Source organism: Anomaloglossus baeobatrachus, chromosome 12 (genome assembly GCF_048569485.1).
Source record: "Anomaloglossus baeobatrachus isolate aAnoBae1 chromosome 12, aAnoBae1.hap1, whole genome shotgun sequence".
Classification (NCBI taxonomy): domain Eukaryota; kingdom Metazoa; phylum Chordata; class Amphibia; order Anura; family Aromobatidae; genus Anomaloglossus; species Anomaloglossus baeobatrachus.
The window spans coordinates 126,848,500-126,870,601 of record NC_134364.1 but is presented as its reverse complement, the minus strand read 5'-3'; the positions used below and the strand labels follow the sequence as shown (position 1 = coordinate 126,870,601).

General features: G+C 52.5%; 2 protein-coding genes across 2 annotated transcripts in view; one reads left to right on the top strand and one right to left on the bottom strand.

Moving 5' to 3' along the window:
• Window positions 1–13,114, top strand: part of LOC142258644 (perilipin-2-like) — an 86,496-nt gene extending 73,382 nt beyond the window's left edge. Inside the window, exon 7 of the mRNA XM_075331281.1 lies at window positions 12,671–13,114. Within this exon, the coding sequence (XP_075187396.1) occupies window positions 12,671–12,919 (249 nt within the window). The 3' untranslated portion in view covers window positions 12,920–13,114. The remainder of the gene's footprint in view (window positions 1–12,670) is intronic.
• A 4,938-nt stretch (window positions 13,115–18,052) lies between these two features.
• Window positions 18,053–21,590, bottom strand: LOC142257458 (ras-related and estrogen-regulated growth inhibitor-like protein). The gene is given in 5 exon segments (XM_075329576.1): window positions 18,053–19,087; window positions 19,484–19,560; window positions 19,635–19,688; window positions 21,373–21,485; window positions 21,487–21,590. Coding segments are annotated over 5 exon segments (756 nt in total). The 3' UTR covers window positions 18,053–18,679.
• Between the last annotated feature and the right edge of the window lie 512 nt (window positions 21,591–22,102).

The following is a 22,102-nucleotide window of genomic DNA, read 5'->3' as shown; positions in this document are numbered from 1 at the left end:
AGGAGGTGTTCTCAGTGATGTCACCGCTGATCTCTGGTGATGGATAGGAGGTGTTCTCAGTGATGTCACCGCTGATCTTTGGTGATGGATAGGAGGTGTTCTCAGTGATGTCACCGCTGATCTCTGGTGATGGATAGGAGGTGTTCTCAGTGATGTCACCGCTGATCTTTGGTGATGGATAGGAGGTGTTCTCAGTGATGTCACTGCTGATCTCTGGTGATGGATAGGAGGTGTTCTCAGTGATGTCACCGCTGATCTCTAGTGATGGATAGGAGGTGTTCTCAGTGATGTCACCGCTGATCTCTAGTGATAGATAGGAGGTGTTCTCAGTGATGTCACTGCTGATCTCTAGTGGTGGATAGGAGGTGTTCTCAGTGATGTCACTGCTGATCTCTGGTGATGGATAGGAGGTGTTCTCAGTGATGTCACCGCTGATCTCTGGTGATGGATAGGAGGTGTTCTCAGTGATGTCACCGCTGATCTCTGGTGATGGATAGCAGGTGTTCTCAGTGATGTCACCGCTGATCTCTGGTGATGGATAGGAGGTGTTCTCAGTGATGTCACCGCTGATCTCTGGTGATGGATTGGCGGTGTTCTCAGTGATGTCACTGCTGATCTCTGGTGATGGATAGGCGGTGTTCTCAATGATGTCACTGCTGATCTCTGGTGATGGATAGGCGGTGTTCTCAGTGATGTCACTGCTAATCTCTGGTGATGGATAGGAGGCGTTCTCAGTGATGTCACTGCTGATCTCTGGTGATGGATAGGCGGTGTTCTCAGTGATGTCACTGCTGATCTCTGGTGATGGATAGGAGGTGTTCTCAGTGATGTCACTGCTGATCTCTGGTGATGGATAGGAGGTGTTCTCAGTGATGTCACTGTTGATCTCTGGTGATGGATAGGCGGTGTTCTCAGTGATGTCACTGCTGATCTCTGGTGATGGATAGGAGGTGTTCTCAGTGATGTCACTGCTGATCTCTGGTGATGGATAGGAGGCATTCTCAGTGATGTCACCGCTGATCTCTGGTGATGGATAGGAGGTGTTCTCAGTGATGTCACCGCTGATCTCTGGTGATGGATAGGAGGTGTTTTCAGTGATGTCACCGCTGATCTCTGGTGATGGATAGGAGGTGTTCTCAGTGATGTCACCGCTTATCTCTGGTGATGGATAGGAGGTGTTCTCAGTGATGTCACCGCTGATCTTTGGTGATGGATAGGAGGTGTTCTCAGTGATGTCACCGCTGATCTCTGGTGATGGATAGGAGGTGTTCTCAGTGATGTCACCGCTGATCTTTGGTGATGGATAGGAGGTTTTCTCAGTGATGTCACTGCTGATCTCTGGTGATGGATAGGAGGTGTTCTCAGTGATGTCACCGCTGATCTCTAGTGATGGATATGAGGTGTTCTCAGTGATGTCACTGCTGATCTCTAGTGGTGGATAGGAGGTGTTCTCAGTGATGTCACCGCTGATCTCTGGTGATGGATAGGAGGTGTTCTCAGTGATGTCACTGCTGATCTCTGGTGATGGATAGGCGGTGTTCTCAGTGATGTCACTGCTGATCTCTGGTGATGGATAGGAGGTGTTCTCAGTGATGTCACCGCTGATCTCTGGTGATGGATAGGAGGTGTTCTCAGTGATGTCACCACTGATCTCTAGTGATGGATAGGCGGTGTTCTCAGTGATGTCACCGCTGATCTCTGGTGATGGATAGGAGGTGTTCTCAGTGATGTCACCGCTGATCTCTGGTGATGGATAGGAGGTGTTCTCAGTGATGTCACCGCTGATCTCTGGTGATGGATAGGAGGTGTTCTCAGTGATGTCACTGCTGATCTCTAGTGGTGGATAGGAGGTGTTCTCAGTGATGTCACCGCTGATCTCTGGTGATGGATAGGAGGTGTTCTCAGTGATGTCACTGCTGATCTCTAGTGGTGGATAGGAGGTGTTCTCAGTGATGTCACCGCTGATCTCTGGTGATGGATAGGAGGTGTTCTCAGTGATATCACTGCTTATCTCTGGTGATGGATAGGCGGTGTTCTCAGTGATGTCACTGCTGATCTCTGGTGATGGATAGGAGGTGTTCTCAGTGATGTCACCGCTGATCTCTGGTGATGGATAGGAGGTGTTCTCAGTGATGTCACCGCTGATCTCTGGTGATGGATAGGAGGTGTTCTCAGTGATGTCACCGCTGATCTCTGGTGATGGATAGGAGGTGTTCTCAGTGATGTCACCGCTGATCTCTGGTGATGGATAGGCGGTGTTCTCAGTGATGTCACTGCTGATCTCTGGTGATGGATAGGCGGTGTTCTCAATGATGTCACTGCTGATCTCTGGTGATGGATAGGCGGTGTTCTCAGTGATGTCACTGCTGATCTCTGGTGATGGATAGGAGGCGTTCTCAGTGATGTCACTGCTGATCTCTGGTGATGGATAGGCGGTGTTCTCAGTGATGTCACTGCTGATCTCTGGTGATGGATAGGAGGTGTTCTCAGTGATGTCACTGCTGATCTCTGGTGATGGATAGGAGGTGTTCTCAGTGATGTCACTGCTGATCTCTGGTGATGGATAGGCGGTGTTCTCAGTGATGTCACTGCTGATCTCTGGTGATGGATAGGAGGTGTTCTCAGTGATGTCACTGCTGATCTCTGGTGATGGATAGGAGGTGTTCTCAGTGATGTCACTGCTGATCTCTGGTGATGGATAGGAGGTGTTCTCAGTGATGTCACTGCTGATCTCTGGTGATGGATAGGAGGTGTTCTCAGTGATGTCACTGCTGATCTCTGGTGATGGATAGGAGGTGTTCTCAGTGATGTCACTGCTGATCTCTGGTGATGGATAGGAGGTGTTCTCAGTGATGTCACCGCTGATCTCTGGTGATGGATAGGAGGTGTTCTCAGTGATGTCACTGCTGATCTCTGGTGATGGATAGGAGGTGTTCTCAGTGATGTCACCGCTGATCTCTGGTGATGGATAGGAGGTGTTTTCAGTGATGTCACCGCTGATCTCTGGTGATGGATAGGAGGTGTTCTCAGTGATGTCACTGCTGATCTCTGGTGATGGATAGGAGGTGTTCTCTGTGTTGTCACCGCTGGATGATTCGGGCTCTTGTGATTAGACATGAGGGATCCTCTCGGTGACATTATTGATATCTTGTCACTATGGCGGTTGTTGGTTGTTATGTTTTCCTCTCAGCTTTTCCGGAGTCCTGAATGGCAGTGTGTCGGCCATGTTTGTTGTTGCCGAGCTTTTCCATTCTCCTCAGTGCTGTGTGTAATTGCTCCCCGGTCGCCTGTTGTTGGCATCTGACAGGAGCGTGTATAGCTGCCGCTGCGTGCCCGCCATGTGCTGCCTCGCTCCATTGTCAGCTCCTCATCCTGACCCACTTACACGACAATGTGTGGCGCAGAGTAAGTGGCATGTAGTGCAGCCCTGGAGTCTGTCAGATGCCGCAGATCACATGATGGCACGTTTCTATACAGTATATCACAAAAGTGAGTACACCCCTCACATTTTTGTAAATATTTTTATATCTTTTCATGGGACAACACTGAAGATCTGACCCTGTGATACAATGTGCAGTGTCAGTGTGCAGCTTGTATACAATGTGCAGTGTCAGTGTGCAGCTTGTATACAATGTGCAGTGTCAGTGTGCAGCTTGTATACAATATACAGTGTCAGTGTGCAGCTTGTATAAAATGTGCAGTGTCAGTGTGCAGCTTGTATACAATATACAGTGTCAGTGTGCAGCTTTTATACAATATGCAATGTCAGTGTGCAGCTTGTATACAATGTGTCCTCTAAATAACTGAACACACACCCATTAATGTCAAAACTGCTGGCAACAAAACTGAGTACACCCCTGACAGAAAATGGCAAAATTGTGCCCCTAGCGTGAATATTTTGTGTGGCCACCATTATTTCTTCTCCAGCATCACAGGAGCCTCTGGATCCTCTTCCATCCTCCATCACGATATCCCGGAGCTGGTGGATGTTAGATACTGTAATTTGTGCTCCTCCACCTTCCGTTTGAGGAGGCTCCACAGATGCTCCATAGGGTTTAGGTCTGGAGAGGCTCGGCTGGTCCAGCTCCTTTACCCTCAGGGTCTTTAGCGAGGCAGTGGTGGTCTTGGAGGTGTTTGGGGTCATTATCATGTTGGAATATGAAGGGAGGAGATCCTGCTCTGCTTCAGTATGTCACAGGACATGTTGGCATTCATGGTTCCCTCAATGACCTGTAGCCCCCACAGCCGGCAGCACTGCTGCAGCCCGAAACCATGACACTCCACCACCATGCCTGACTTTAGGCAGGACACACTTGTCTTTGTGCTTATCTGGTTGCTGCAGCACACACTGACACCATCCAAACCAAACAGGTTTATTGTGGTCTCATCAGACACAGGACGGTTTCAGTAATCCATGTTCCTAGTCTGCTTGTCCTCAGAAAACTGTTTGTGGCTTTCTTGTGCATCATCTTTAGAAGAGGCTTCCTTCTGGGATGACAGCCATGCAGAGCAATGTGCTGCAGTGTGCCGCGTATAGTCTGAGCACTGAGAGGCGGACCCCCCACCCCTGTAAGCTCTGCAGTGTGCGGTGTATGGTCTGAGCACTGACAGGTGGACCCCCCACCCCTGTAACCTCTGCAGTGTGTGGTGTATAGTCTGAGCACTGACAGGAGGACCCCCCACCCCTGTAACCTCTGCAGTGTGTGGTGTATGGTCTGAGGACTGACAAGCGACCCCCCCACCCCTGTAACCTCTGCAGTGTGCGGTGTATAGTCTGAGCACATACAGGCGGACCCCCACCCCTGTAACCTCTGCAGTGTGCGGTGTATGGTCTGAGCACTGACAGGCGGACCCCCCACCCCTGTAACCTCTGCAGTGTGTGGTGTATAGTCTGAGAACTGACAGGCGGACCCCCCACCCTTGTAACCTCTGCAGTGTGTGGTGTATAGTCTGAGCACTGAGAGGCGGACCCCCCACCCCTGTAACCTCTGCAGTGTGCGGTGTATGGTCTGAGCACTGACAGGAGGACCCCCCACCCCTGTAACCTCTGCAGTGTATGGTCTGAGCACTGACAGGCGGACCCCCCACCCCTGTAACCTCTGCGGTGTATGGTCTGAGCACTGACAGGTGGACCCCTCACCCCTGTAACCTCTGCAGTGTGTGGTGTATGGTCTGAGCACTGACAGGAGGACCCCCCACCCCTGTAACCTCTGCGGTGTATGGTCTGAGCACTGACAGGTGGACCCCCCCACCCCTGTAACCTCAGCGGCAATGCTGGCAGCACTCATATGTGTATTCTGAACAGACGACCTCTGGATATGACGCTGCGCTCGTGCACTCAGCTTCTGTGGTCGGCCATAGCGAGGCCTGTGCTCAGTGGATCCTGTCTGGTTACACCGCTGTATGGTCTTGGCCGTGGTGCTGCAGCTCAGTTTCAGGGCGGTGACAATCTTCTTATAGTCTCGGTCATCTTTATGTAGAACAACAGTTCTTTGTTTCAGATCCTCAGAGAATTCTATGCCATGAGGAGCCATGCTGAGCCTCCAGTGACCAGTACGAGAGAGTGAGTGATAGATAACACCAAATGTATCACCCCTGCCCCTATTCACTCCTGAAACCTTGTCACTAATGAGTCCCATGACATCAGGGAGAGAAAATAGTTAGCTAGGCACAATGTGGCCATTTTCTGTTAGGGGTGCACTCACCCTTGTTGCCAGCAGTTTTTAATGAGGTGAGTTATTTAGAGGGCACCAAATATACACTGTTATGCAAGCTGCACACTGACACTGCACATTGTATACAAGCTGCACATTGTATACAAGCTGCACACTGACACTGCACATTGTATACAAGCTGCACACTGACACTGCATATTGTATACAAGCTGCACACTGACACTGTACACTGTATACAAGCTGCACACTGACACTGTACACTGTATACAAGCTGCACACTGACACTGTACACTGTATACAAGCTGCACACTGACACTGTACACTGTATACAAGCTGCACACTGACACTGCACACTGTATACAAGCTGCACACTGACACTGCACATTGTGTACAAGCTGCACACTGACACTGCACATTGTGTACTGTGATGACATGGACTCTCATGGGTTAAAGTTTCTTAACATTCAGCCAGACGTATTGTTCTTTTGTGTATTAACTCATGTTTGCTTAGCTATTGTTTCTCCAGACCCTTCCAGTAACCATTGTAATGTAGTTATGTATTGCTAATGTAATTACCTTAGTAGCCATTGTCTAGTCGGTGACTTGCAGACCCCATGTAGATAACCTCAGTCTTCCTACCCACATCATTTAAATGAACATTATCCATGCAGCTTGAAATTCCGCCAATGGGAGAAGCAATCTTGTCCAACCAATCCGATGAGGCCGCAGTGTACCCAAAGGGAAGGCTGTGGCTATAAAAGGGAATTTCTTTAAGTTACCAGGTTGTTGTTGATGGATGTGCATGATCCAGTCTAAGCTCCTAGGAGCTGGCTAGAGGATCAGGATATCTTGTGGCTTCAATCTAGGGACTTCGGTTCCGATTAGAGACCATATCCACAGTCTAGGGATTTCGACTCCGGCTGCCAGGATTATATCATCATACCAGGACTACCTAAGGAGGACACTCAGGTTGGGACAGTTCAGTCACCTGTTACAGACTTTGCAGACCTCAGACAGCTACCTAAATCTGGCGTTATTCCTTTTTCAGTGGTTGCCCGCCGAAAGCGGGGTGCTGCTGGATTGGAGTAAGTAGCCCTGGAACCTCTGAGGCATGGACATTCTAATCCCTGGTGAGCAGCGGAAGGGGGAGACTCTGTTGCCTGTTACATTTGTGTTTTGCTGGTTATGTGTTATGTGCCGGTAATTGTTTGGGGATCCAATAAAGTCTAATTATTGTCGTTCCCTCACCCTGTGTTGTCTGAGTAGTGTTACGCCCACGGTTAAGGAGGCCGGCGTTCAGTTGGGATGAGCCCTGAGCCACGCTGTCTTTCTAAAGGCGGACGGTTCAGTGGACAAGAGCACCCACTGAGCCCCGTGTCTCCACATGTACAAGCTGCACACTGACACTGTACATTGTATACAAGCTGCACACTGACACTGCACATTGTATACAAGCTGCACACTGACACTGTACATTGTATATAATCTGCACACTGACACTACACATTGTATATAAGCTGCACACTGACACTACACATTGTATATAAGCTGCACACTGACACTGCACATTGTATCACAGGATCAGATCTTCAGCGATATCTCAAATAGAGATATAAAACATTTACAAACATGTGAGGGGTGTACTCTCTTTTGTGATATACTGTTTGTATCCTCCGCGGGCTCACAGTACACAGGGTATTCGGTCATTTTGGGAACATCGGTTATGCCCGTTCTGGTCACCCGGTCACAGGCGTCTTCACCCTTCCTCTTTTTTGCTGTCACACCTGTTTGTGCGTTGTGATTGTCTCTCATGCTAAGACCACATGACAGCCCGCGTGCCATCCTGGCTGATAACAGGGAGCAAAAGCGGCTGCAGTTGTAGCTCATTATTTTCAGGCCGCCTTCACTCCATACTTCACAGTGCGCCGTGTCCTGTAGATCTGTGTGTTTTCCCAGAAGTGTTGGATAATGTGTGTGCTGTGTGTGCTGTGTTGTGTTGTGTGTGTGCTGTGTGTGTGATGTGTGTGCTGTGTTGTGTTGTGTGTGTGTGCTGTGTGTGCTGTATGTGATGTGTTGTGTGTGTTGTGTGTGTTTTGTGTGTTGTGTGTGTGTGTGTGTTGTGTGTGGTGTATGTGTTGTGTGTGTTGTGTGTTGTGTGTGGTGTATGTGTTGTGTGTGTTGTGTGTGTGTGTGTGTGTGTGTGTTGTGTGTGGTGTATGTGATGTGTTGTGTGTGGTGTGTGTGTTGTATGTGGTGTGTGTTGTATGTGGTGTGTGTGTGTGTGGTGTGTGTGATGTGTTGTGTGTGTGTGTGTGTGTGTGGTGTGTGGTGTGTGTGTGGTGTGTGTGCTGTGTTGTGTTGCGTGTGTTTGTGTGCTGTGTGTGCTGTATGTGATGTGTTGTGTGCTTTGTGTGGGCTGTGTGGTGTGTGTGTGGTGTGTGTGTTGTGTGTGTGTGTGTGTGTGGTGTGTGTGTGTGGTGTGTGTGTGTGCTGTGTGTGTGTGTGTGATGTGTTGTGGTGTGTGTGTGCTGTGTGTGTGGTGTGTGTGTGCTGTGTGTGTTGTGTGTCCTGTGTGGTGTGTGGTGTGTGTGTTGTGTATGTGATGTGTGTGGTGTTGTGTGTTGTGTATGTGATGTGTGGTGTGTGTGTGTTGTGTGGTGTTGTGTGTTGTGTATGTGATGTGTGTATGTGTGTGTGTTGTTGTGTGTGTGTGTGGTGTGTGTGTTGTGTATGTGATGTGTGGTGTGTGCGTGTTGTGTTGTGTATGTGATGTGTGTGTTGTTGTGTGTGTGTGTGGTGTTGTGTGTTGTGTATGTGATGTGTGTGTGGTTTGTGTGTGTTGTGTGTTGTGTGTGTTGTGTGTTGTGTGTGTGTGTGCTGTGTGTGCTGTATGTGATGTGTTGTGTGCTGTGTGTGGGCTGTGTGTGTGTGTGTGTGTGGTGTGTGTGATGTGTGTGTGTGTGTGTGTGTGGTGTGTGTGTGTGTGTGCTGTGTGTGTGTGTGATGTGTTGTGGTGTGTGTGTGCTGTGTGTGCTGTATGTGATGTGTTGTGTGCTGTGTGTGTGGTGTGTGTGTGGTGTGTGTGTGGTGTGTGTGTGTGTGTGCTGTGTGTGTGTGTGATGTGTTGTGGTGTGTGATGTGTGTGTGCTGTGTGTGTCCTGTGTGGTGTGTGTGTTGTGTGTGGTGTGTGCGTGGTGTGTGCGTGGGTGTGTGCGTGTGTGTGTGTGGTGTGTGTGTGTGGTGTGTGTGTGTGGTGTGTGTGTGTGATGTGGTGTGTGTTGTGTATGTGATGTGTGTGGTGTTGTGTGTTGTGTGGTGTGTGTGTGTGGTGTGTGTGTGTTGTGTGGTGTTGTGTGTTGTGTATGTGATGTGTGTTGTGTGTGTGTGTGGTGTTGTGTGTTGTGTATGTGATGTGTGTGTGTGTGTGGTGTGTGTTGTGTTGTGTATGTGATGTGTGGTGTGTGTGTGTTGTGTTGTGTATGTGATGTGTGTTGTGTGTGTGTGTGGTGTTGTGTGTTGTGTATGTGATGTGTGTGTGGTTTGTGTGTGTTGTGTGTGTTGTGTGTGGTGTGTGTGGTTTGTGTGTGGTGTGTGTGGTGTGTGTGTGGTGTGTGTGTGTGTGTGTGGTGTGTGTGTGTGTGTGGTGTGTGTGTGTGTGTGTGTGGTGTGTGTGTGGTGTGTGTGTGGTGTGTGTGTGTGGTGTGTGTGGTGTGGTGTGTGTATGTGTGTGTGTGGTGTGTGTGTATGTGTGTGTTGTGTGTATGTGTGTGGTGTGTGTGTATGTGTGTGTGTGTGTTGTGTGTGGTGTTGTGTGTGCACTGTGTGTGTGCTGTGTGTGCACTGTGTGTGTGCTGTGTGTGTGTGTGCTGCCGGAGGCACCTGTCCGGGCAGAGAGTGACAGCGAGCGGGTCAGGAGCTCTGTAATGTCATGTTCTCCCAGGAAGCCGCAGGGCCACTCCACACCTGCAGAGGAGCCGCGGGGGTGACAGCCTCTCCAATATCCCCCATTACACATCCTCATCTGCTGCTACATCAGAAAATCAGCCATTGCCGCTGGTATTATAAGGGCGTGTTCACTTTCCATGGACACAGAACAAATGAAAGGAAAGATTTCTTCTATTTTTGTTTTCAGAATCACCCGCCTTCTTAAAGGGACCTGTCACTATAATGTGTGAATGGTTGTCTGTCCTGGGGTAAATCCCACTGCGTCCAGTATCCCAGAGTCCCACTGACTTTGCTTTCCAGATCTCGGCAGGCTTCAGCAGGGGCTGAGAGTTTCGCTAACTCCTTCAGGAGGTCTTCCTTTTTTCCCATAAGACTCCTTAATATTTCAAGATAGTTGGCAAATAAGAGATATGGTAGCAATGGTCATACAGTGGGCACAGAAAGTATTCACACCCCTTTGAATGTTTCCGTCTTTGTTTCATTGCAGCCATTTGGTACATTTTTCCTCAGTAATGTGCACTCTGCCCCCATCCCCCATCTTGACAGAAAAAAACAGAAATGTAGAAATTTTTGCAAATGTATTAAACAAGAAAAATTGAAATCTCACATGGGCATAAGTATTCAGCCCCTTTGCTCAGTATATCACATGGGCATAAGTATTCAGCCCCTTTGCTCAGTGTATCACATGGGCATAAGTATTCAGCCCCTTTGCTCAGTATTGAGTAGAAGCTCCCTCCCTTGTGAGCTAGTACAGCCATGAGTCTAGAGTACTAGATTTGGGGATCCTCGGCCATTCTTTCTTGCAGATCCTCTCTAGTTGTCAGGTTGGATGGTGAACGTTGGTGGACGCCATTTTCAGGTCTCTCCAGAGATGCTCAATTGGGTTTAGGTCAGGGCTCTGGCTGGGCCGGTCAGGAATGGTCACAGAGTTGTTCTGAAGCTGCTCCTTTGTTATTTTATCTGTGTGATTAGGGTCATTGTCTTGGTGGAAGCTGAACCTTCGGCCACATCTGAGGTCCAGAGCATCTGGAAGAGGTTTTCTTCCAGGATATCTCTGTACTGGGCCGCATTCATCTTTCCTTCAATTGCCAGCAGTCGTCCTGTCCCTGCTCCCATAGCATGATGCTGCCACCACCATGCCTCACTGTGGGGATTGTATTGTGCAGGTGATTATTATTATTATTTATTTTTATAGCGCCATTTATTCCATGGCACTTTACAGTGAAAATAAGCAGTGCCTGGTTTTCTCCACACATACCGCTTAGAATTATCACCAGAAAGTTCTATCTTCTCACCGAGGCTCTTCTCCCACGATTGCTCAGTTTGGCTGGACGGCCGGGTCTAGGGAGAGTTCTGCTGGTCCCAGACTTCTTCCATTTAAAGGGAACCTGTCACCAGAAATTTAGCTATAAACCTAAACGTTCCCCCCTCTGCAGCTCCTGGGCTGCATTCTAGCAGGTTCCTCTAGTTTTTTTGGCCCCTTTTATACCAAAATAAACACTTTATAAAGTTGTACCTTTTCGTATGTAAATTTCGTAAATTATCCATGGGGGCGGGCTGCCTGGTGTCCGTTACTGTCCTCCTGCCGATTTACGCCGCCCCCGAACGCTGAATTTCAAGCCTAAGGACGCCGCCCCTGGCGCCCGAGGTCCTGCGCATGCGCTGTTCGACTGTAGCGGGACTGTGCGCTGCGTGCACGTGTGACCGCTGGTGACGTTTTGTGCAGGCACGAGGTTATGGGCGACGCTGTGAGTGTCATCAGCAAGTGCCACCCATAACCTCGTGACTGCACTTTCCCCTCTGCCTCCAGCGTTCTGCGCCGGCCAAATGACCAGACGTCTCCTCCTTCCCATCGTACCCTGCAGCAGGAAATAGATGGGAGGAGCGGAGCAGCACAGCACAGCACAGGAGAAGCGGAGAGGATCTGACTGACGTACAGAGGGGAGAGCGCAGCCACGAAAGTATGGGCGGGCACTTGCGATGCAATCACAGCGCCGCCCATACTCTCGTGCCTGCGACCACGTCACCAGGTGTCCTGGCGTGCACGGGACCTCGGGCGCAGTGGGCGGCGTCCTGAGGGATGATTTGGAGTGTGGAGGGACAGCGTAAGGTACAGCAACGGACACCAGACGGCCCGCCCCCATGGAGAATCTACAAGATTTTCATACCAAAAGGTATAACTTTATAAAGTATTTGTTTTGGTTTAAAAAGGGGCACAAAAAGTATAGAAACCTCACTAGAATGCAGCCCAGGAGCTGCAGAGGGGGAAACATTTAGGTTGAAAGCCAAATTTCTGATGACAGGTTCCCTTTAAGGATTATGGAGGCCACTGTTCTCTTAGGAACCTTGAGTACTGCAGAAATTCTTTTGTAACCTTGGCCAGATCTGTGCCTTGCCACAATTCTGTCTCTGAGCTCCTTGGGCAGTTCCTTTGACCTCATGATTCTCATTTGGTGTGACATGCACTGTGAGCTGTGAGGTCTTATATACCCAGGTGTACGCCTTTCCAAATCACGTCCTATCAGTGCAATTACACACAGCTGGACTCCAATGAAGGAGGAGAACCATCTCAAGGAGGATCACAAGGACATGGACAGCATGGGACTTACATATGAGGGTCTGAGCAAAGGGGCTGAATACTTATGACCATGGGATATACTGAGCAAAGGGGCTGAATACTTATCACCATGGGATATACTGAGCAAAGGGGCTGAATACTTATGACTATGGGATATACTGAGCAAAGGGGCTGAATACTTATCACCATGGGATATTTCAGCTTTTCTTGTTTAATACATTTGCAAAAATCTCTACATATCTGTTGTTTTCTGTCAAGATGGGGGATGGGGCAGAGTGCACATTACTGAGAATTTACCAAATGGCTGCAATGAAACAAAGAGTGAAATATGTACAGGGGTGTGAATACTTTCCGTACCCGCGGTATATTGTGCTCCTAGCGGGGCTGATATATGGGCACTAGATGTGAGAGCTGGAGGCTGCAGTGGTCACTAATCTGATGAATGTCTAATGGCGGCCATGTTTTCTTGCAGGTGAAGAGATTCTCTGACGCTATCACAGGGACGATGATGGCGCAGAACATCTGTGAGGAGACTCCGAAACCAAAGGCCATGGAGCCGTCACCGGGACAAGCGCCAAAAAGGAGACGCTCCATACACTGCCCAGGTGGAGTGTCCGTCTGTGGAGACAGTGACAATCACCGCTCCTCCGGAGTAAACGGAGCCAGGGACCGCGTCCCGGAGCGGAGATGCCGGAGTCTGGACAGCGCCTCGTACCCCTAGGTCCATGGTGATCACCGGTATTGGGCTCCGGCGGTGTCTGCGGCACAGCCTGTAGTGTAGAGTTGTGCTAGAAATATGTCAGATACTTTAATGTGGAGCTCCCCTGTAACCAACAATCACAGGCCTGACGTGTAATGTGCACGGTGACGCCTCTGTATACAGCTCGTCCTATCACTAATAAAGAGCCCAGCGACAGAGGCCGTGTGTCACTGACATCTCCACCTGGCCAATAACACGGGGGCAAATGTGGAGGCGCGAGACGGCACAATGGGACTACTTCCAGACTACTTGTGTCCTTCCTCCCTCCAGACTACTTGTGTCCTTCCTCCATCCAGACTACTTGTGTCCTTCCTCCAGACTTCTTTGTGTCCCCTTCCCTCCAGACTACAGAGACGCCCTGGACCCCAGGGGTCACAGGTAACAACACCACCAACACCACACACACACACCCCATCCCTAGTGAGGGCACAACAGTCACCCGAAAGGGAGACCTGATGCCTCCCTCAGGGCCAGTAGAGCACACCAGGTGGGCGGAGTCAGGCAGAAAGACACGCCCACCGAGGAGACTACTGTCCTGAGGCAGGAAATACAAACAGTTTTGAGTTGTAGAGCGAGAGTGACAGGAGGTGTAGAGGAGCAGCTGTCAGGGAACCGGGTAGGAGCCTGGGCCCCTTGTAACGTCAGGCAGGCAGACGGTGGTGGCCGCCTGCAGGAGTACCGGTGTACGACCGGCAAAACCGTAGGGACCAGGCAGGGTTGGAGCCCGCCGGACCTGAACCGGGGAGTCAACCGTGTACCAAAGCACCAGAAACCGGGTACTCCGACCCCGTCCTAGCTTGGAAGCCACTGAGTATAGGCAAATTGAGTGATTGTGTGGCGCCCTGGACAAGCCAGGACGTCACAGGTACTGCAACAACACACCCCACACCCCGGTTAGGAACACCAGAGTCACACACAAATCCTTGTTGCCTCCCTCCAGGGGCTGATGTCCACACCAGGTGGGGCGGAGCCAGGCAGTTGGCTCCACCCACTGAGGAGTTCACAGTCCTGGAGGTGGGAAAAGGAGTGAGAGAGGGAGAGAAGTTAGGGAGTGAGGAAGAGGGGTGAAGTGATAGAGGAGCAACTGACCGTGTCCGGGTACGTGGCCCGGACACCTACAGCACGGTTGGTGACCGTCTGCGATTGACGCGGAACCTGCGGGCAAAAGGGGCTCCTCTGGCAAACACACCGCTGGGGAGCGGGCTACCGGTGGGAAGCCTTCGGGGCCGAAAACACAACAAAGGTGCAGGGAGAGACCATCACCGCCAACCTACCGGGAGTGATCGCCGCAGCCGTCTGTGGGACTCGTCCATCCAGCCGTTTGTTTTACCAGAGACTCCATGAACGTTACTGGCTGAGTAAGTACCACCGTGCCGTCTGGCACTGCGCTGCCCCCGCGACCCTGCACCTGGCCAAGCCCCACAATCCACCTTACCATCAACCACTCTGGGACAACCAAAATCCCCCTACCCACGGAGGGGAGAGAAACATCCCAGCTGCTCCCTGTCATCGCTCCCGGGATCCCCGTACAGAGCAGCGGTGGTGCCCCAACCTCACCACACACCGTGGGTGGCGTCACAAACCGACATCCCAAACCCCAACAAACCACCCCTTTCACTCACGGTAAGGAGCGCCGCTCGAGGTCCCGGGATCCGGCCCACCGCTCGAGCCACCGAGCAGCAGCAGCAGCCGGACCCGAGCCGCAAGCGCGGTTGAGCAGCGAACCCCCCGCCCGCGACAATTGCAGTCTGGACCCCACAGGTTCATTCTCACCCCAAGACTCGAAAAAAGGCAAAAGCCCACCAAGACCGGGTGAGCGCCACCGCCAAAGGCCAACCACCCGACGGGCCAGCGCCTGCGGGCAACAGAGGGCTCCTCCAGCAGCTCAACGCCGGGGAACGGGCTCCCACTGCCCAGGCAGGGGAGCCGAACAACAAAACCAGAGGTGCAGGGAAGAGGGACCATCACCAACCTCACTGGGGACATCAGCAGCCGGCCGCGGGACCCGACCATCCTCGAACTTTGGTTTACCAGTGACTCTGAGTGTGATTAATTGTGAGTACACCAGTGCCATCCGGGCACCGCAGCGCGGCGCCCTGCACCACATCGCCATGCCCATCGGGCCCCGGGACGCACCGCCCCTACCCACGGAGGGGTTAACACCAAGGCTGCGCCACCAACACCGATCCCGGGAATCCCCTCCACTGCTGCCGCAGCGGTGGTGCATCCCGTCACCACAAACCGTGGGTGGCGTCACGGCTCACCCGACACCCACCGTACACCACCACCCCCACCGCTTCCCCTTAACGGAGTGACGTGACCCCCGGTCCGGAGGCGCTCGAGCCACCGACAACCCGAGCCCAGACCCCGAGCGGCTTGGCCCGAGCAGCGGCGCGGCCGAGCCCTCTCAGGGCGGTACACTACTCCATGTCCTCTTTCCTCCAGACTACTCTCTGTCCTCTTTCCTCCAGACTACTCTCTGTCCTCTTTCCTCCAGACTACTCTGTTCTCTTTCCTCCAGACTACTCTGTTCTCCTCTCTCCAGACTACTCTCTGTCCTCCTCCCTCCAGACTACTCTCTGTCCTCCTCCATCTAGACTACTCTCTGTCCTCCTCCATCCAGACTACTCTGTCCCCTTCCCTCCAGACTACTCTCTGTCCTCCTCCCTCCAGACTACTCTGTCCTCTTTCCTCCAGACTACTCTCTGTCCTCCTCCCTCCAGACTACTCTCTTTCCTCCAGACTACTCTCTGTCCTCTTTCCTCCAGACTACTCTCTGTCCTCTTTCCTCCAGACTACTCTCTGTCCTCTTTCCTCCAGACTACTCTCTGTCCTCCTCCCTCCAGACTACTCTCTGTCCTCCAGACTACTCTCTGTCCTCTTTCCTCCAGACTACTCTCTGTCCTCTTTCCTCCAGACTACTCTCTGTCCTCCTCCCTCCAGACTACTCTGTCCCCGTGCTTGTACAAGTCCTCCCTTCTCCGGTCTCTGCTGTATCATCCTCCTCTAGTGTATATGCCCATGTGCAGGCATTAGAGGAGACACTTGGTAGGTCACATTGTTGCTCACAGGAATCCTCTATGGTCCATGTTCCATTTTCCCCTGCAGTTTAGTAAATGAAAGCTGCACTCTGAGTGGTTGTTACAGACGTCAGAGGTCCTGACACTGCGGCCATAGTCCCTGGGGACGGAGGATGGAGGACTGGTGTGTCATGTGTGCAGACTGTTATATATGGGCGCTATTCTGCACTTCAAATTAGAAAGAGGCAATTAGAAGAATTTATTTTTTTAAGTGCTGAAAACATACACAGATTATATATATTATACACACATACACCTACATATACACACATATTGTATATTATACACCCACACACACATATACTGTACATATGTAGCACCCAGGGATATGGGGTACTCGGTTCCGGGCAGTGTACATCTTGGGAATGTCATGGTGGTGGCAGTTCCCGGTTCCGTGCCCTCGGTCCTTTTTGTAATGGGGATATTTACAGGGGATGAGGTTAGTGATCACACGTGACGCCACGTGCGGTGTTGCGGCTATATGGATGGAGCCGCTGCTGCAGAATGTCTCTACTGGGGCTGGTGTTATGTGCAGCCTGGATGGTAGACCCTCCACAAGCAGGGCCGGGCCCCAGTGGATAAGTGTTTTGCGACGGGTGCTAGAAGAGTCCACACCAAAGTTCAGTGCAACCTGGTTTACTCATGGCTGGCAATAACAGGTTACTCAAGGCCGGCTGGTTTCGCCTCCAGGTCGCCTTCGTCCCAGTGCCAGTCTGGTTTTCTGGTACCTTCTTCCCTTGCACCTGTCTCTGGTAAGTGGGTCCCCGTGGCGTAGAGCGACTGGGGGTCCCCGGTCTGTGGTTTGTCCACTTCTATTCGCCTGACAATAGCGGGAACCCTGTGGGATTGGAGTCTCTGGTCCTGTTACCAATTCATTCTTTGCTACTGAGTCTTCGGATTCTTTAGGGACAGCGAGGTCCTTGATGGTCCTCTTTGCTGTGCAGCTGTTAACAGGTCGGCTTGAAGCTCTTTTCTGTCCTAGGGTCCTGTACCCCGTCGGTGCGTATTTCCAGGAGTACTCCACCAGCAACTACTCTCCTGGGTACCAGGTCACCTTTAACCCACGTCCGGGAGTCAGTCACTTCCTTCACCTTCACTCACCACACTGTTTCCTCTCTGTTCTCAGTCGCCCTCCCACCTGGTCGTCTAGTGGACTGGAGTGGCTCCACCTCTAGGCGGCCATCCATTGCTCCCACCCTTGTATGGGGGATTGTTGTGGAAAACACTGGGATTAGGCTAGTTTCACACTTGCATTGGACGGCTTCCGTAGCACTGCGATGCATATAGTGGCACAACGGATGCTACAGATCGTACAAAACAAAGGAAAGCTTTTTTTTTTTTTCTTAACAGTTTTACCGGCAGCAGACTATTGTGAACGATCAGCTGAGCGCTGTCACTTGCCGGCCTCCGGTCGCTCAGCTGAGCGCTGTCACTTGCCGGCCTCCGGTCGCTCAGCTGAGCGCTGTCACTTGCCGGCCTCCGGTCGCTCAGCTGAGCGCTGTCACTTGCCGGCCTCCGGTCGCTCAGCTGAGCGCTGTCACTTGCCGGCCTCCGGTCGCTCAGCTGAGCGCTGTCACTTGCCGGCCTCCGGTCGCTCAGCTGAGCGCTGTCACATGCCGGCCTCCGGTCGCTCAGCTGAGCGCTGTCACTTGCCGACGGGCGGCCACCGCGAGACAAAATAAAGTTTGTGGTTTAAAAAAAAAAAAAAACACACACCACACATGCGCAGTGAAATCCTGAGGATTCCGCTGCTCAAAACAACGTTAACGGATTCCGCTGTTTTCCAAAAGGGCGGATTGTAACGGAAGGAAAACAATGCAAGTGTGAAAGTACCCTTACCTGGGGTTTTGGTGTTACCAGCACTGGGTCTCTAAGGGCGTAGGGCCCGCATCCTTGTGGGGATGCAGAACCCTTGTAGCTCCCTGAGGGCTTCAGGGGCGACACACACACACACACTCACACACACACACACACACACACGGGCTTCAATAATATGTGACGTGCAGACCCTGAGATAATAAAATATTTAATGTTGAGAAATTTCTGTTATCACAAAACAAAAAATAAATTACAATTTCCAGAAGTGATAAAAAAAATAAAATTCCTTGATGTAAACATTTCCCCATATGTTACATATACACATGTTCACAGCCTCTGAACTGGTAGCTACAGAACAAAGGGTTAACCGTCCATTGTGCAATTTTAATTCTCCCGTACGAGGGGCGCTAATACTTTGGTTTGATTTCAGGGCCGTTTACTATTGAACCCTGAATTATTAATGGCAGGAGCTGTACGGGGGGTTGGCCATAGTGACCCCGTCCTGCTGCATAGTGCACATAGCCCTCCGGGGCCGGGCCCCATATCCCGCTCCGTGCCCTCCGGGGCCGGGCCCCATATCCCGCTCAGTGCTCTCTGGCGGAGCGTCGGACCCGGTCCAGCATAAAACTCCTCCACAGGTTCACATAACAGCCTGCATTCTGTCGTCTGATCGCCCGAGGCAGTTCGGCATGGAGGCGATCTCTGAGGGCAGTCATGTATCCGGCAGTCATCAGCGTTCCCTAAACGGGCAACATGGAGGCGTGACAGCGTCCCCAGTTATGTCCGGCAGTGACCCCCGCAGGGGAGGTCGGGTCCTACTGCCTCAATCTGTCCTTCTCCTCCCGAACACGGCAGACATGCTCCTCACAATGCCCTTGATGCCGGTGTTCTTCTTGCTCGAGCTCCGGCTCACCGACTCCAACAGCTGCTGGAAGACCACCAAGGAGCCATGGTAAGTCTCCGCTGCCGAGATCTCGAAGAAGTCACAGTCCGTAGCCATGGCCAGAAGGCGTCCCTCCTCGCTGGAGATCTGCCGCCGGTGCTGCAGGTCCCGCTTGTTGCCCACAATGATGACGGGCGCGGAGCGGTGCCGCTTCTTCAGCTGCCGGATCCGCTGCAGCTGCTGCCGCACCACGCTGAGGCTGTCCCGGTCACAGATGCTGTAGACGAGGATAAAGCCGTCCGCCCAGCGCAGCTGCTCCTCACTCACACAGCTCTGCAGGCTCGGCCTCTGCGGAGACACGGAGAGATCATTACAATGGGAGAACAGAGGGAGCGATGCTCTGCAGGCAGGACAGTAGTGTAATGCTCTGCAGGCAGGACAGTAGTGTAATGCTCTGCAGGCAGGACAGTAGTGTAATGCTCTGCAGGCAGGACAGTAGTGTAATGCTCTGCAGGCAGGACAGTAGTGTAATGCTCTGCAGGCAGGACAGTAGTGTAATGCTCTGCAGGCAGGACAGTAGTGTAATGCTCTGCAGGCAGGACAGTAGTGTAATGCTCTGCAGGCAGGACAGTAGTGTAATGCTCTGCAGGCAGGACAGTAGTGTAATGCTCTGCAGGCAGGACAGTAGTGTAATGCTCTGCAGGCAGGACAGTGATCACGGTAGGAGGCACAGTCAGGGGTTACCTGGGGGCAGACGGAGTCCCAGATGCTGAAGGAGACCTCTCTGCCGTCCAGCCTGAGGTGGTGGCTGTAGATGGACTCTGTAATATAATGGAGGGTGAGTATAATGCCACAGGGACTGTACATTATAATCTGTAATATAATCCCTGCTCACCTGTGCCCACGTATTCTCCGATAAATCTCCGGGTCAGGAAACGAACGGTGAGAGCTGTAGTCAAGAAGAGACAGAGGTGAGATGGGGCAGAAGAGCTGACCATCTACTGCCTGTACAATACAGAGAGTGTGCACAGAAGAGCTGACCATCTACAGCCCGCACTATACAATGTGCACAGAAGAGCTGACCATCTACTGCCCGCACCGTACAATGTGCACAGAAGAGCTGACCATCTACTGCCTGTACAATACAGAGAGTGTGCACAGAAGAGCTGACCATCTACAGCCCGCACTATACAATGTGCACAGAAGAGCTGCCCATCTACTGCCCGCACCGTACAATGTGCACAGAAGAGCTGCCCATCTACTGGCCGCACCGTACAATGTGCACAGAAGAGCTGACCATCTACTGCCCGCACCGTACAATGTGCACAGAAGAGCTGACCATCTACTGCCCGCACCGTACAATGTGCACAGAAGAGCTGACCATCTACTGCCCGCACCGTACAATGTGCACAGAAGAGCTGACCATCTACTGCCCGCACCGTACAATGTGCACAGAAGAGCCGACCATCTACTGCCCGCACCGTACAATGTGCACAGAAGAGCTGCCCATCTACTGCCCGCACCGTACAATGTGCACAGAAGAGCTGACCATCTACTGCCCGCACCGTACAATGTGCACAGAAGAGCCGACCATCTACTGCCCGCACCGTACAATGTGCACAGAAGAGCCGACCATCTACTGCCCGCACCGTACAATGTGCACAGAAGAGCTGACCATCTACTGCCCGCACCGTACAATGTGCACAGAAGAGCTGCCCATCTACTGCCCGCACCGTACAATGTGCACAGAAGAGCTGACCATCTACTGCCCGCACCGTACAATGTGCACAGAAGAGCTGACCATCTACTGCCCGCACCGTACAATGTGCACAGAAGAGCTGACCATCTACTGCCCGCACCGTACAATGTGCACAGAAGAGCTGACCATCTACTGCCCGCACCGTACAATGTGCACAGAAGAGCTGACCATCTACTGCCCGCACCGTACAATGTGCACAGAAGAGCCGACCATCTACTGCCCGCACCGTACAATGTGCACAGAAGAGCCGACCATCTACTGCCCGCACCGTACAATGTGCACAGAAGAGCTGCCCATCTACTGCCCGCACCGTACAATGTGCACAGAAGAGCTGACCATCTACTGCCCGCACCATACAATGTGCACAGAAGAGCCGACCATCTACTGCCCGCACCGTACAATGTGCACAGAAGAGCCGACCATCTACTGCCCGCACCGTACAATGTGCACAGAAGAGCTGACCATCTACTGCCCGCACCGTACAATGTGCACAGAAGAGCTGCCCATCTACTGCCCGCACCATACAATGTGCACAGAAGAGCTGACCATCTACTGCCCGCACCGTACAATGTGCACAGAAGAGCTGACCATCTACTGGCCGCACCGTACAATGTGCACAGAAGAGCCGACCATCTACTGCCCGCACCGTACAATGTGCACAGAAGAGCTGACCATCTACTGGCCGCACCGTACAATGTGCACAGAAGAGCTGCCCATCTACTGCCCGCACCATACAATGTGCACAGAAGAGCTGACCATCTACTGCCCGCACCGTACAATGTGCACAGAAGAGCTGACCATCTACTGCCCGCACCGTACAATGTGCACAGAAGAGCTGACCATCTACTGGCCGCACCGTACAATGTGCACGTACCGGATTTGCCCACGCCCTCGGCTCCGAGCACCAGGATGTTGGCTTCCGCCTTGTGGTGGCCGGGGTCGGTCATCCCGGTGAGCGGCTGCACCACCATCTGTAGTCCGGGCTGAGGCAGCGGCGATGTGAGCGGAGGAGGGGAGCGCGCATTTATAGGAGCGGGGAGGGAGGAGCCGGGGAGACTGATGGCAGCAGCGGCCAATCACAGGCGGCCTCATGGGGTGTTTACAAGACCACAGCCGAGAGCTGCGGGGGGTCCTCATGCGGCACCGACCGGACTAATGTCATCCAGAGCCCCCCAGCACAGCGTGCACCCCCACAGACAGAGCCCCCCAGCACAGCGTGCACCCCCACAGACAGAGCCCCCCAGCACAGCGTGCACCCCCCACAGACAGAGCCCCCCAGCACAGCGTGCACCCCCCACAGACAGAGCCCCCCAGCACAGCGTGCACCCCCCACAGACAGAGCCCCCCAGCACAGCGTGCACCCCCCACAGACAGAGCCCCCCACCACAACGTGCACCCCCCACAGAGAGAGCCCCCCAGCACAGCGTGCACCCCCACAGACAGAGCCCCCCAGCACAGCGTGCACCCCCCACAGACAGAGCCCCCCAGCACAGCGTGCACCCCCACAGACAGAGCCCCCCAGCACAGCGTGCACCCCCCACAGACAGAGCCCCCCAGCACAGCGTGCACCCCCCACAGACAGAGCCCCCCAGCACAGCGTGCAC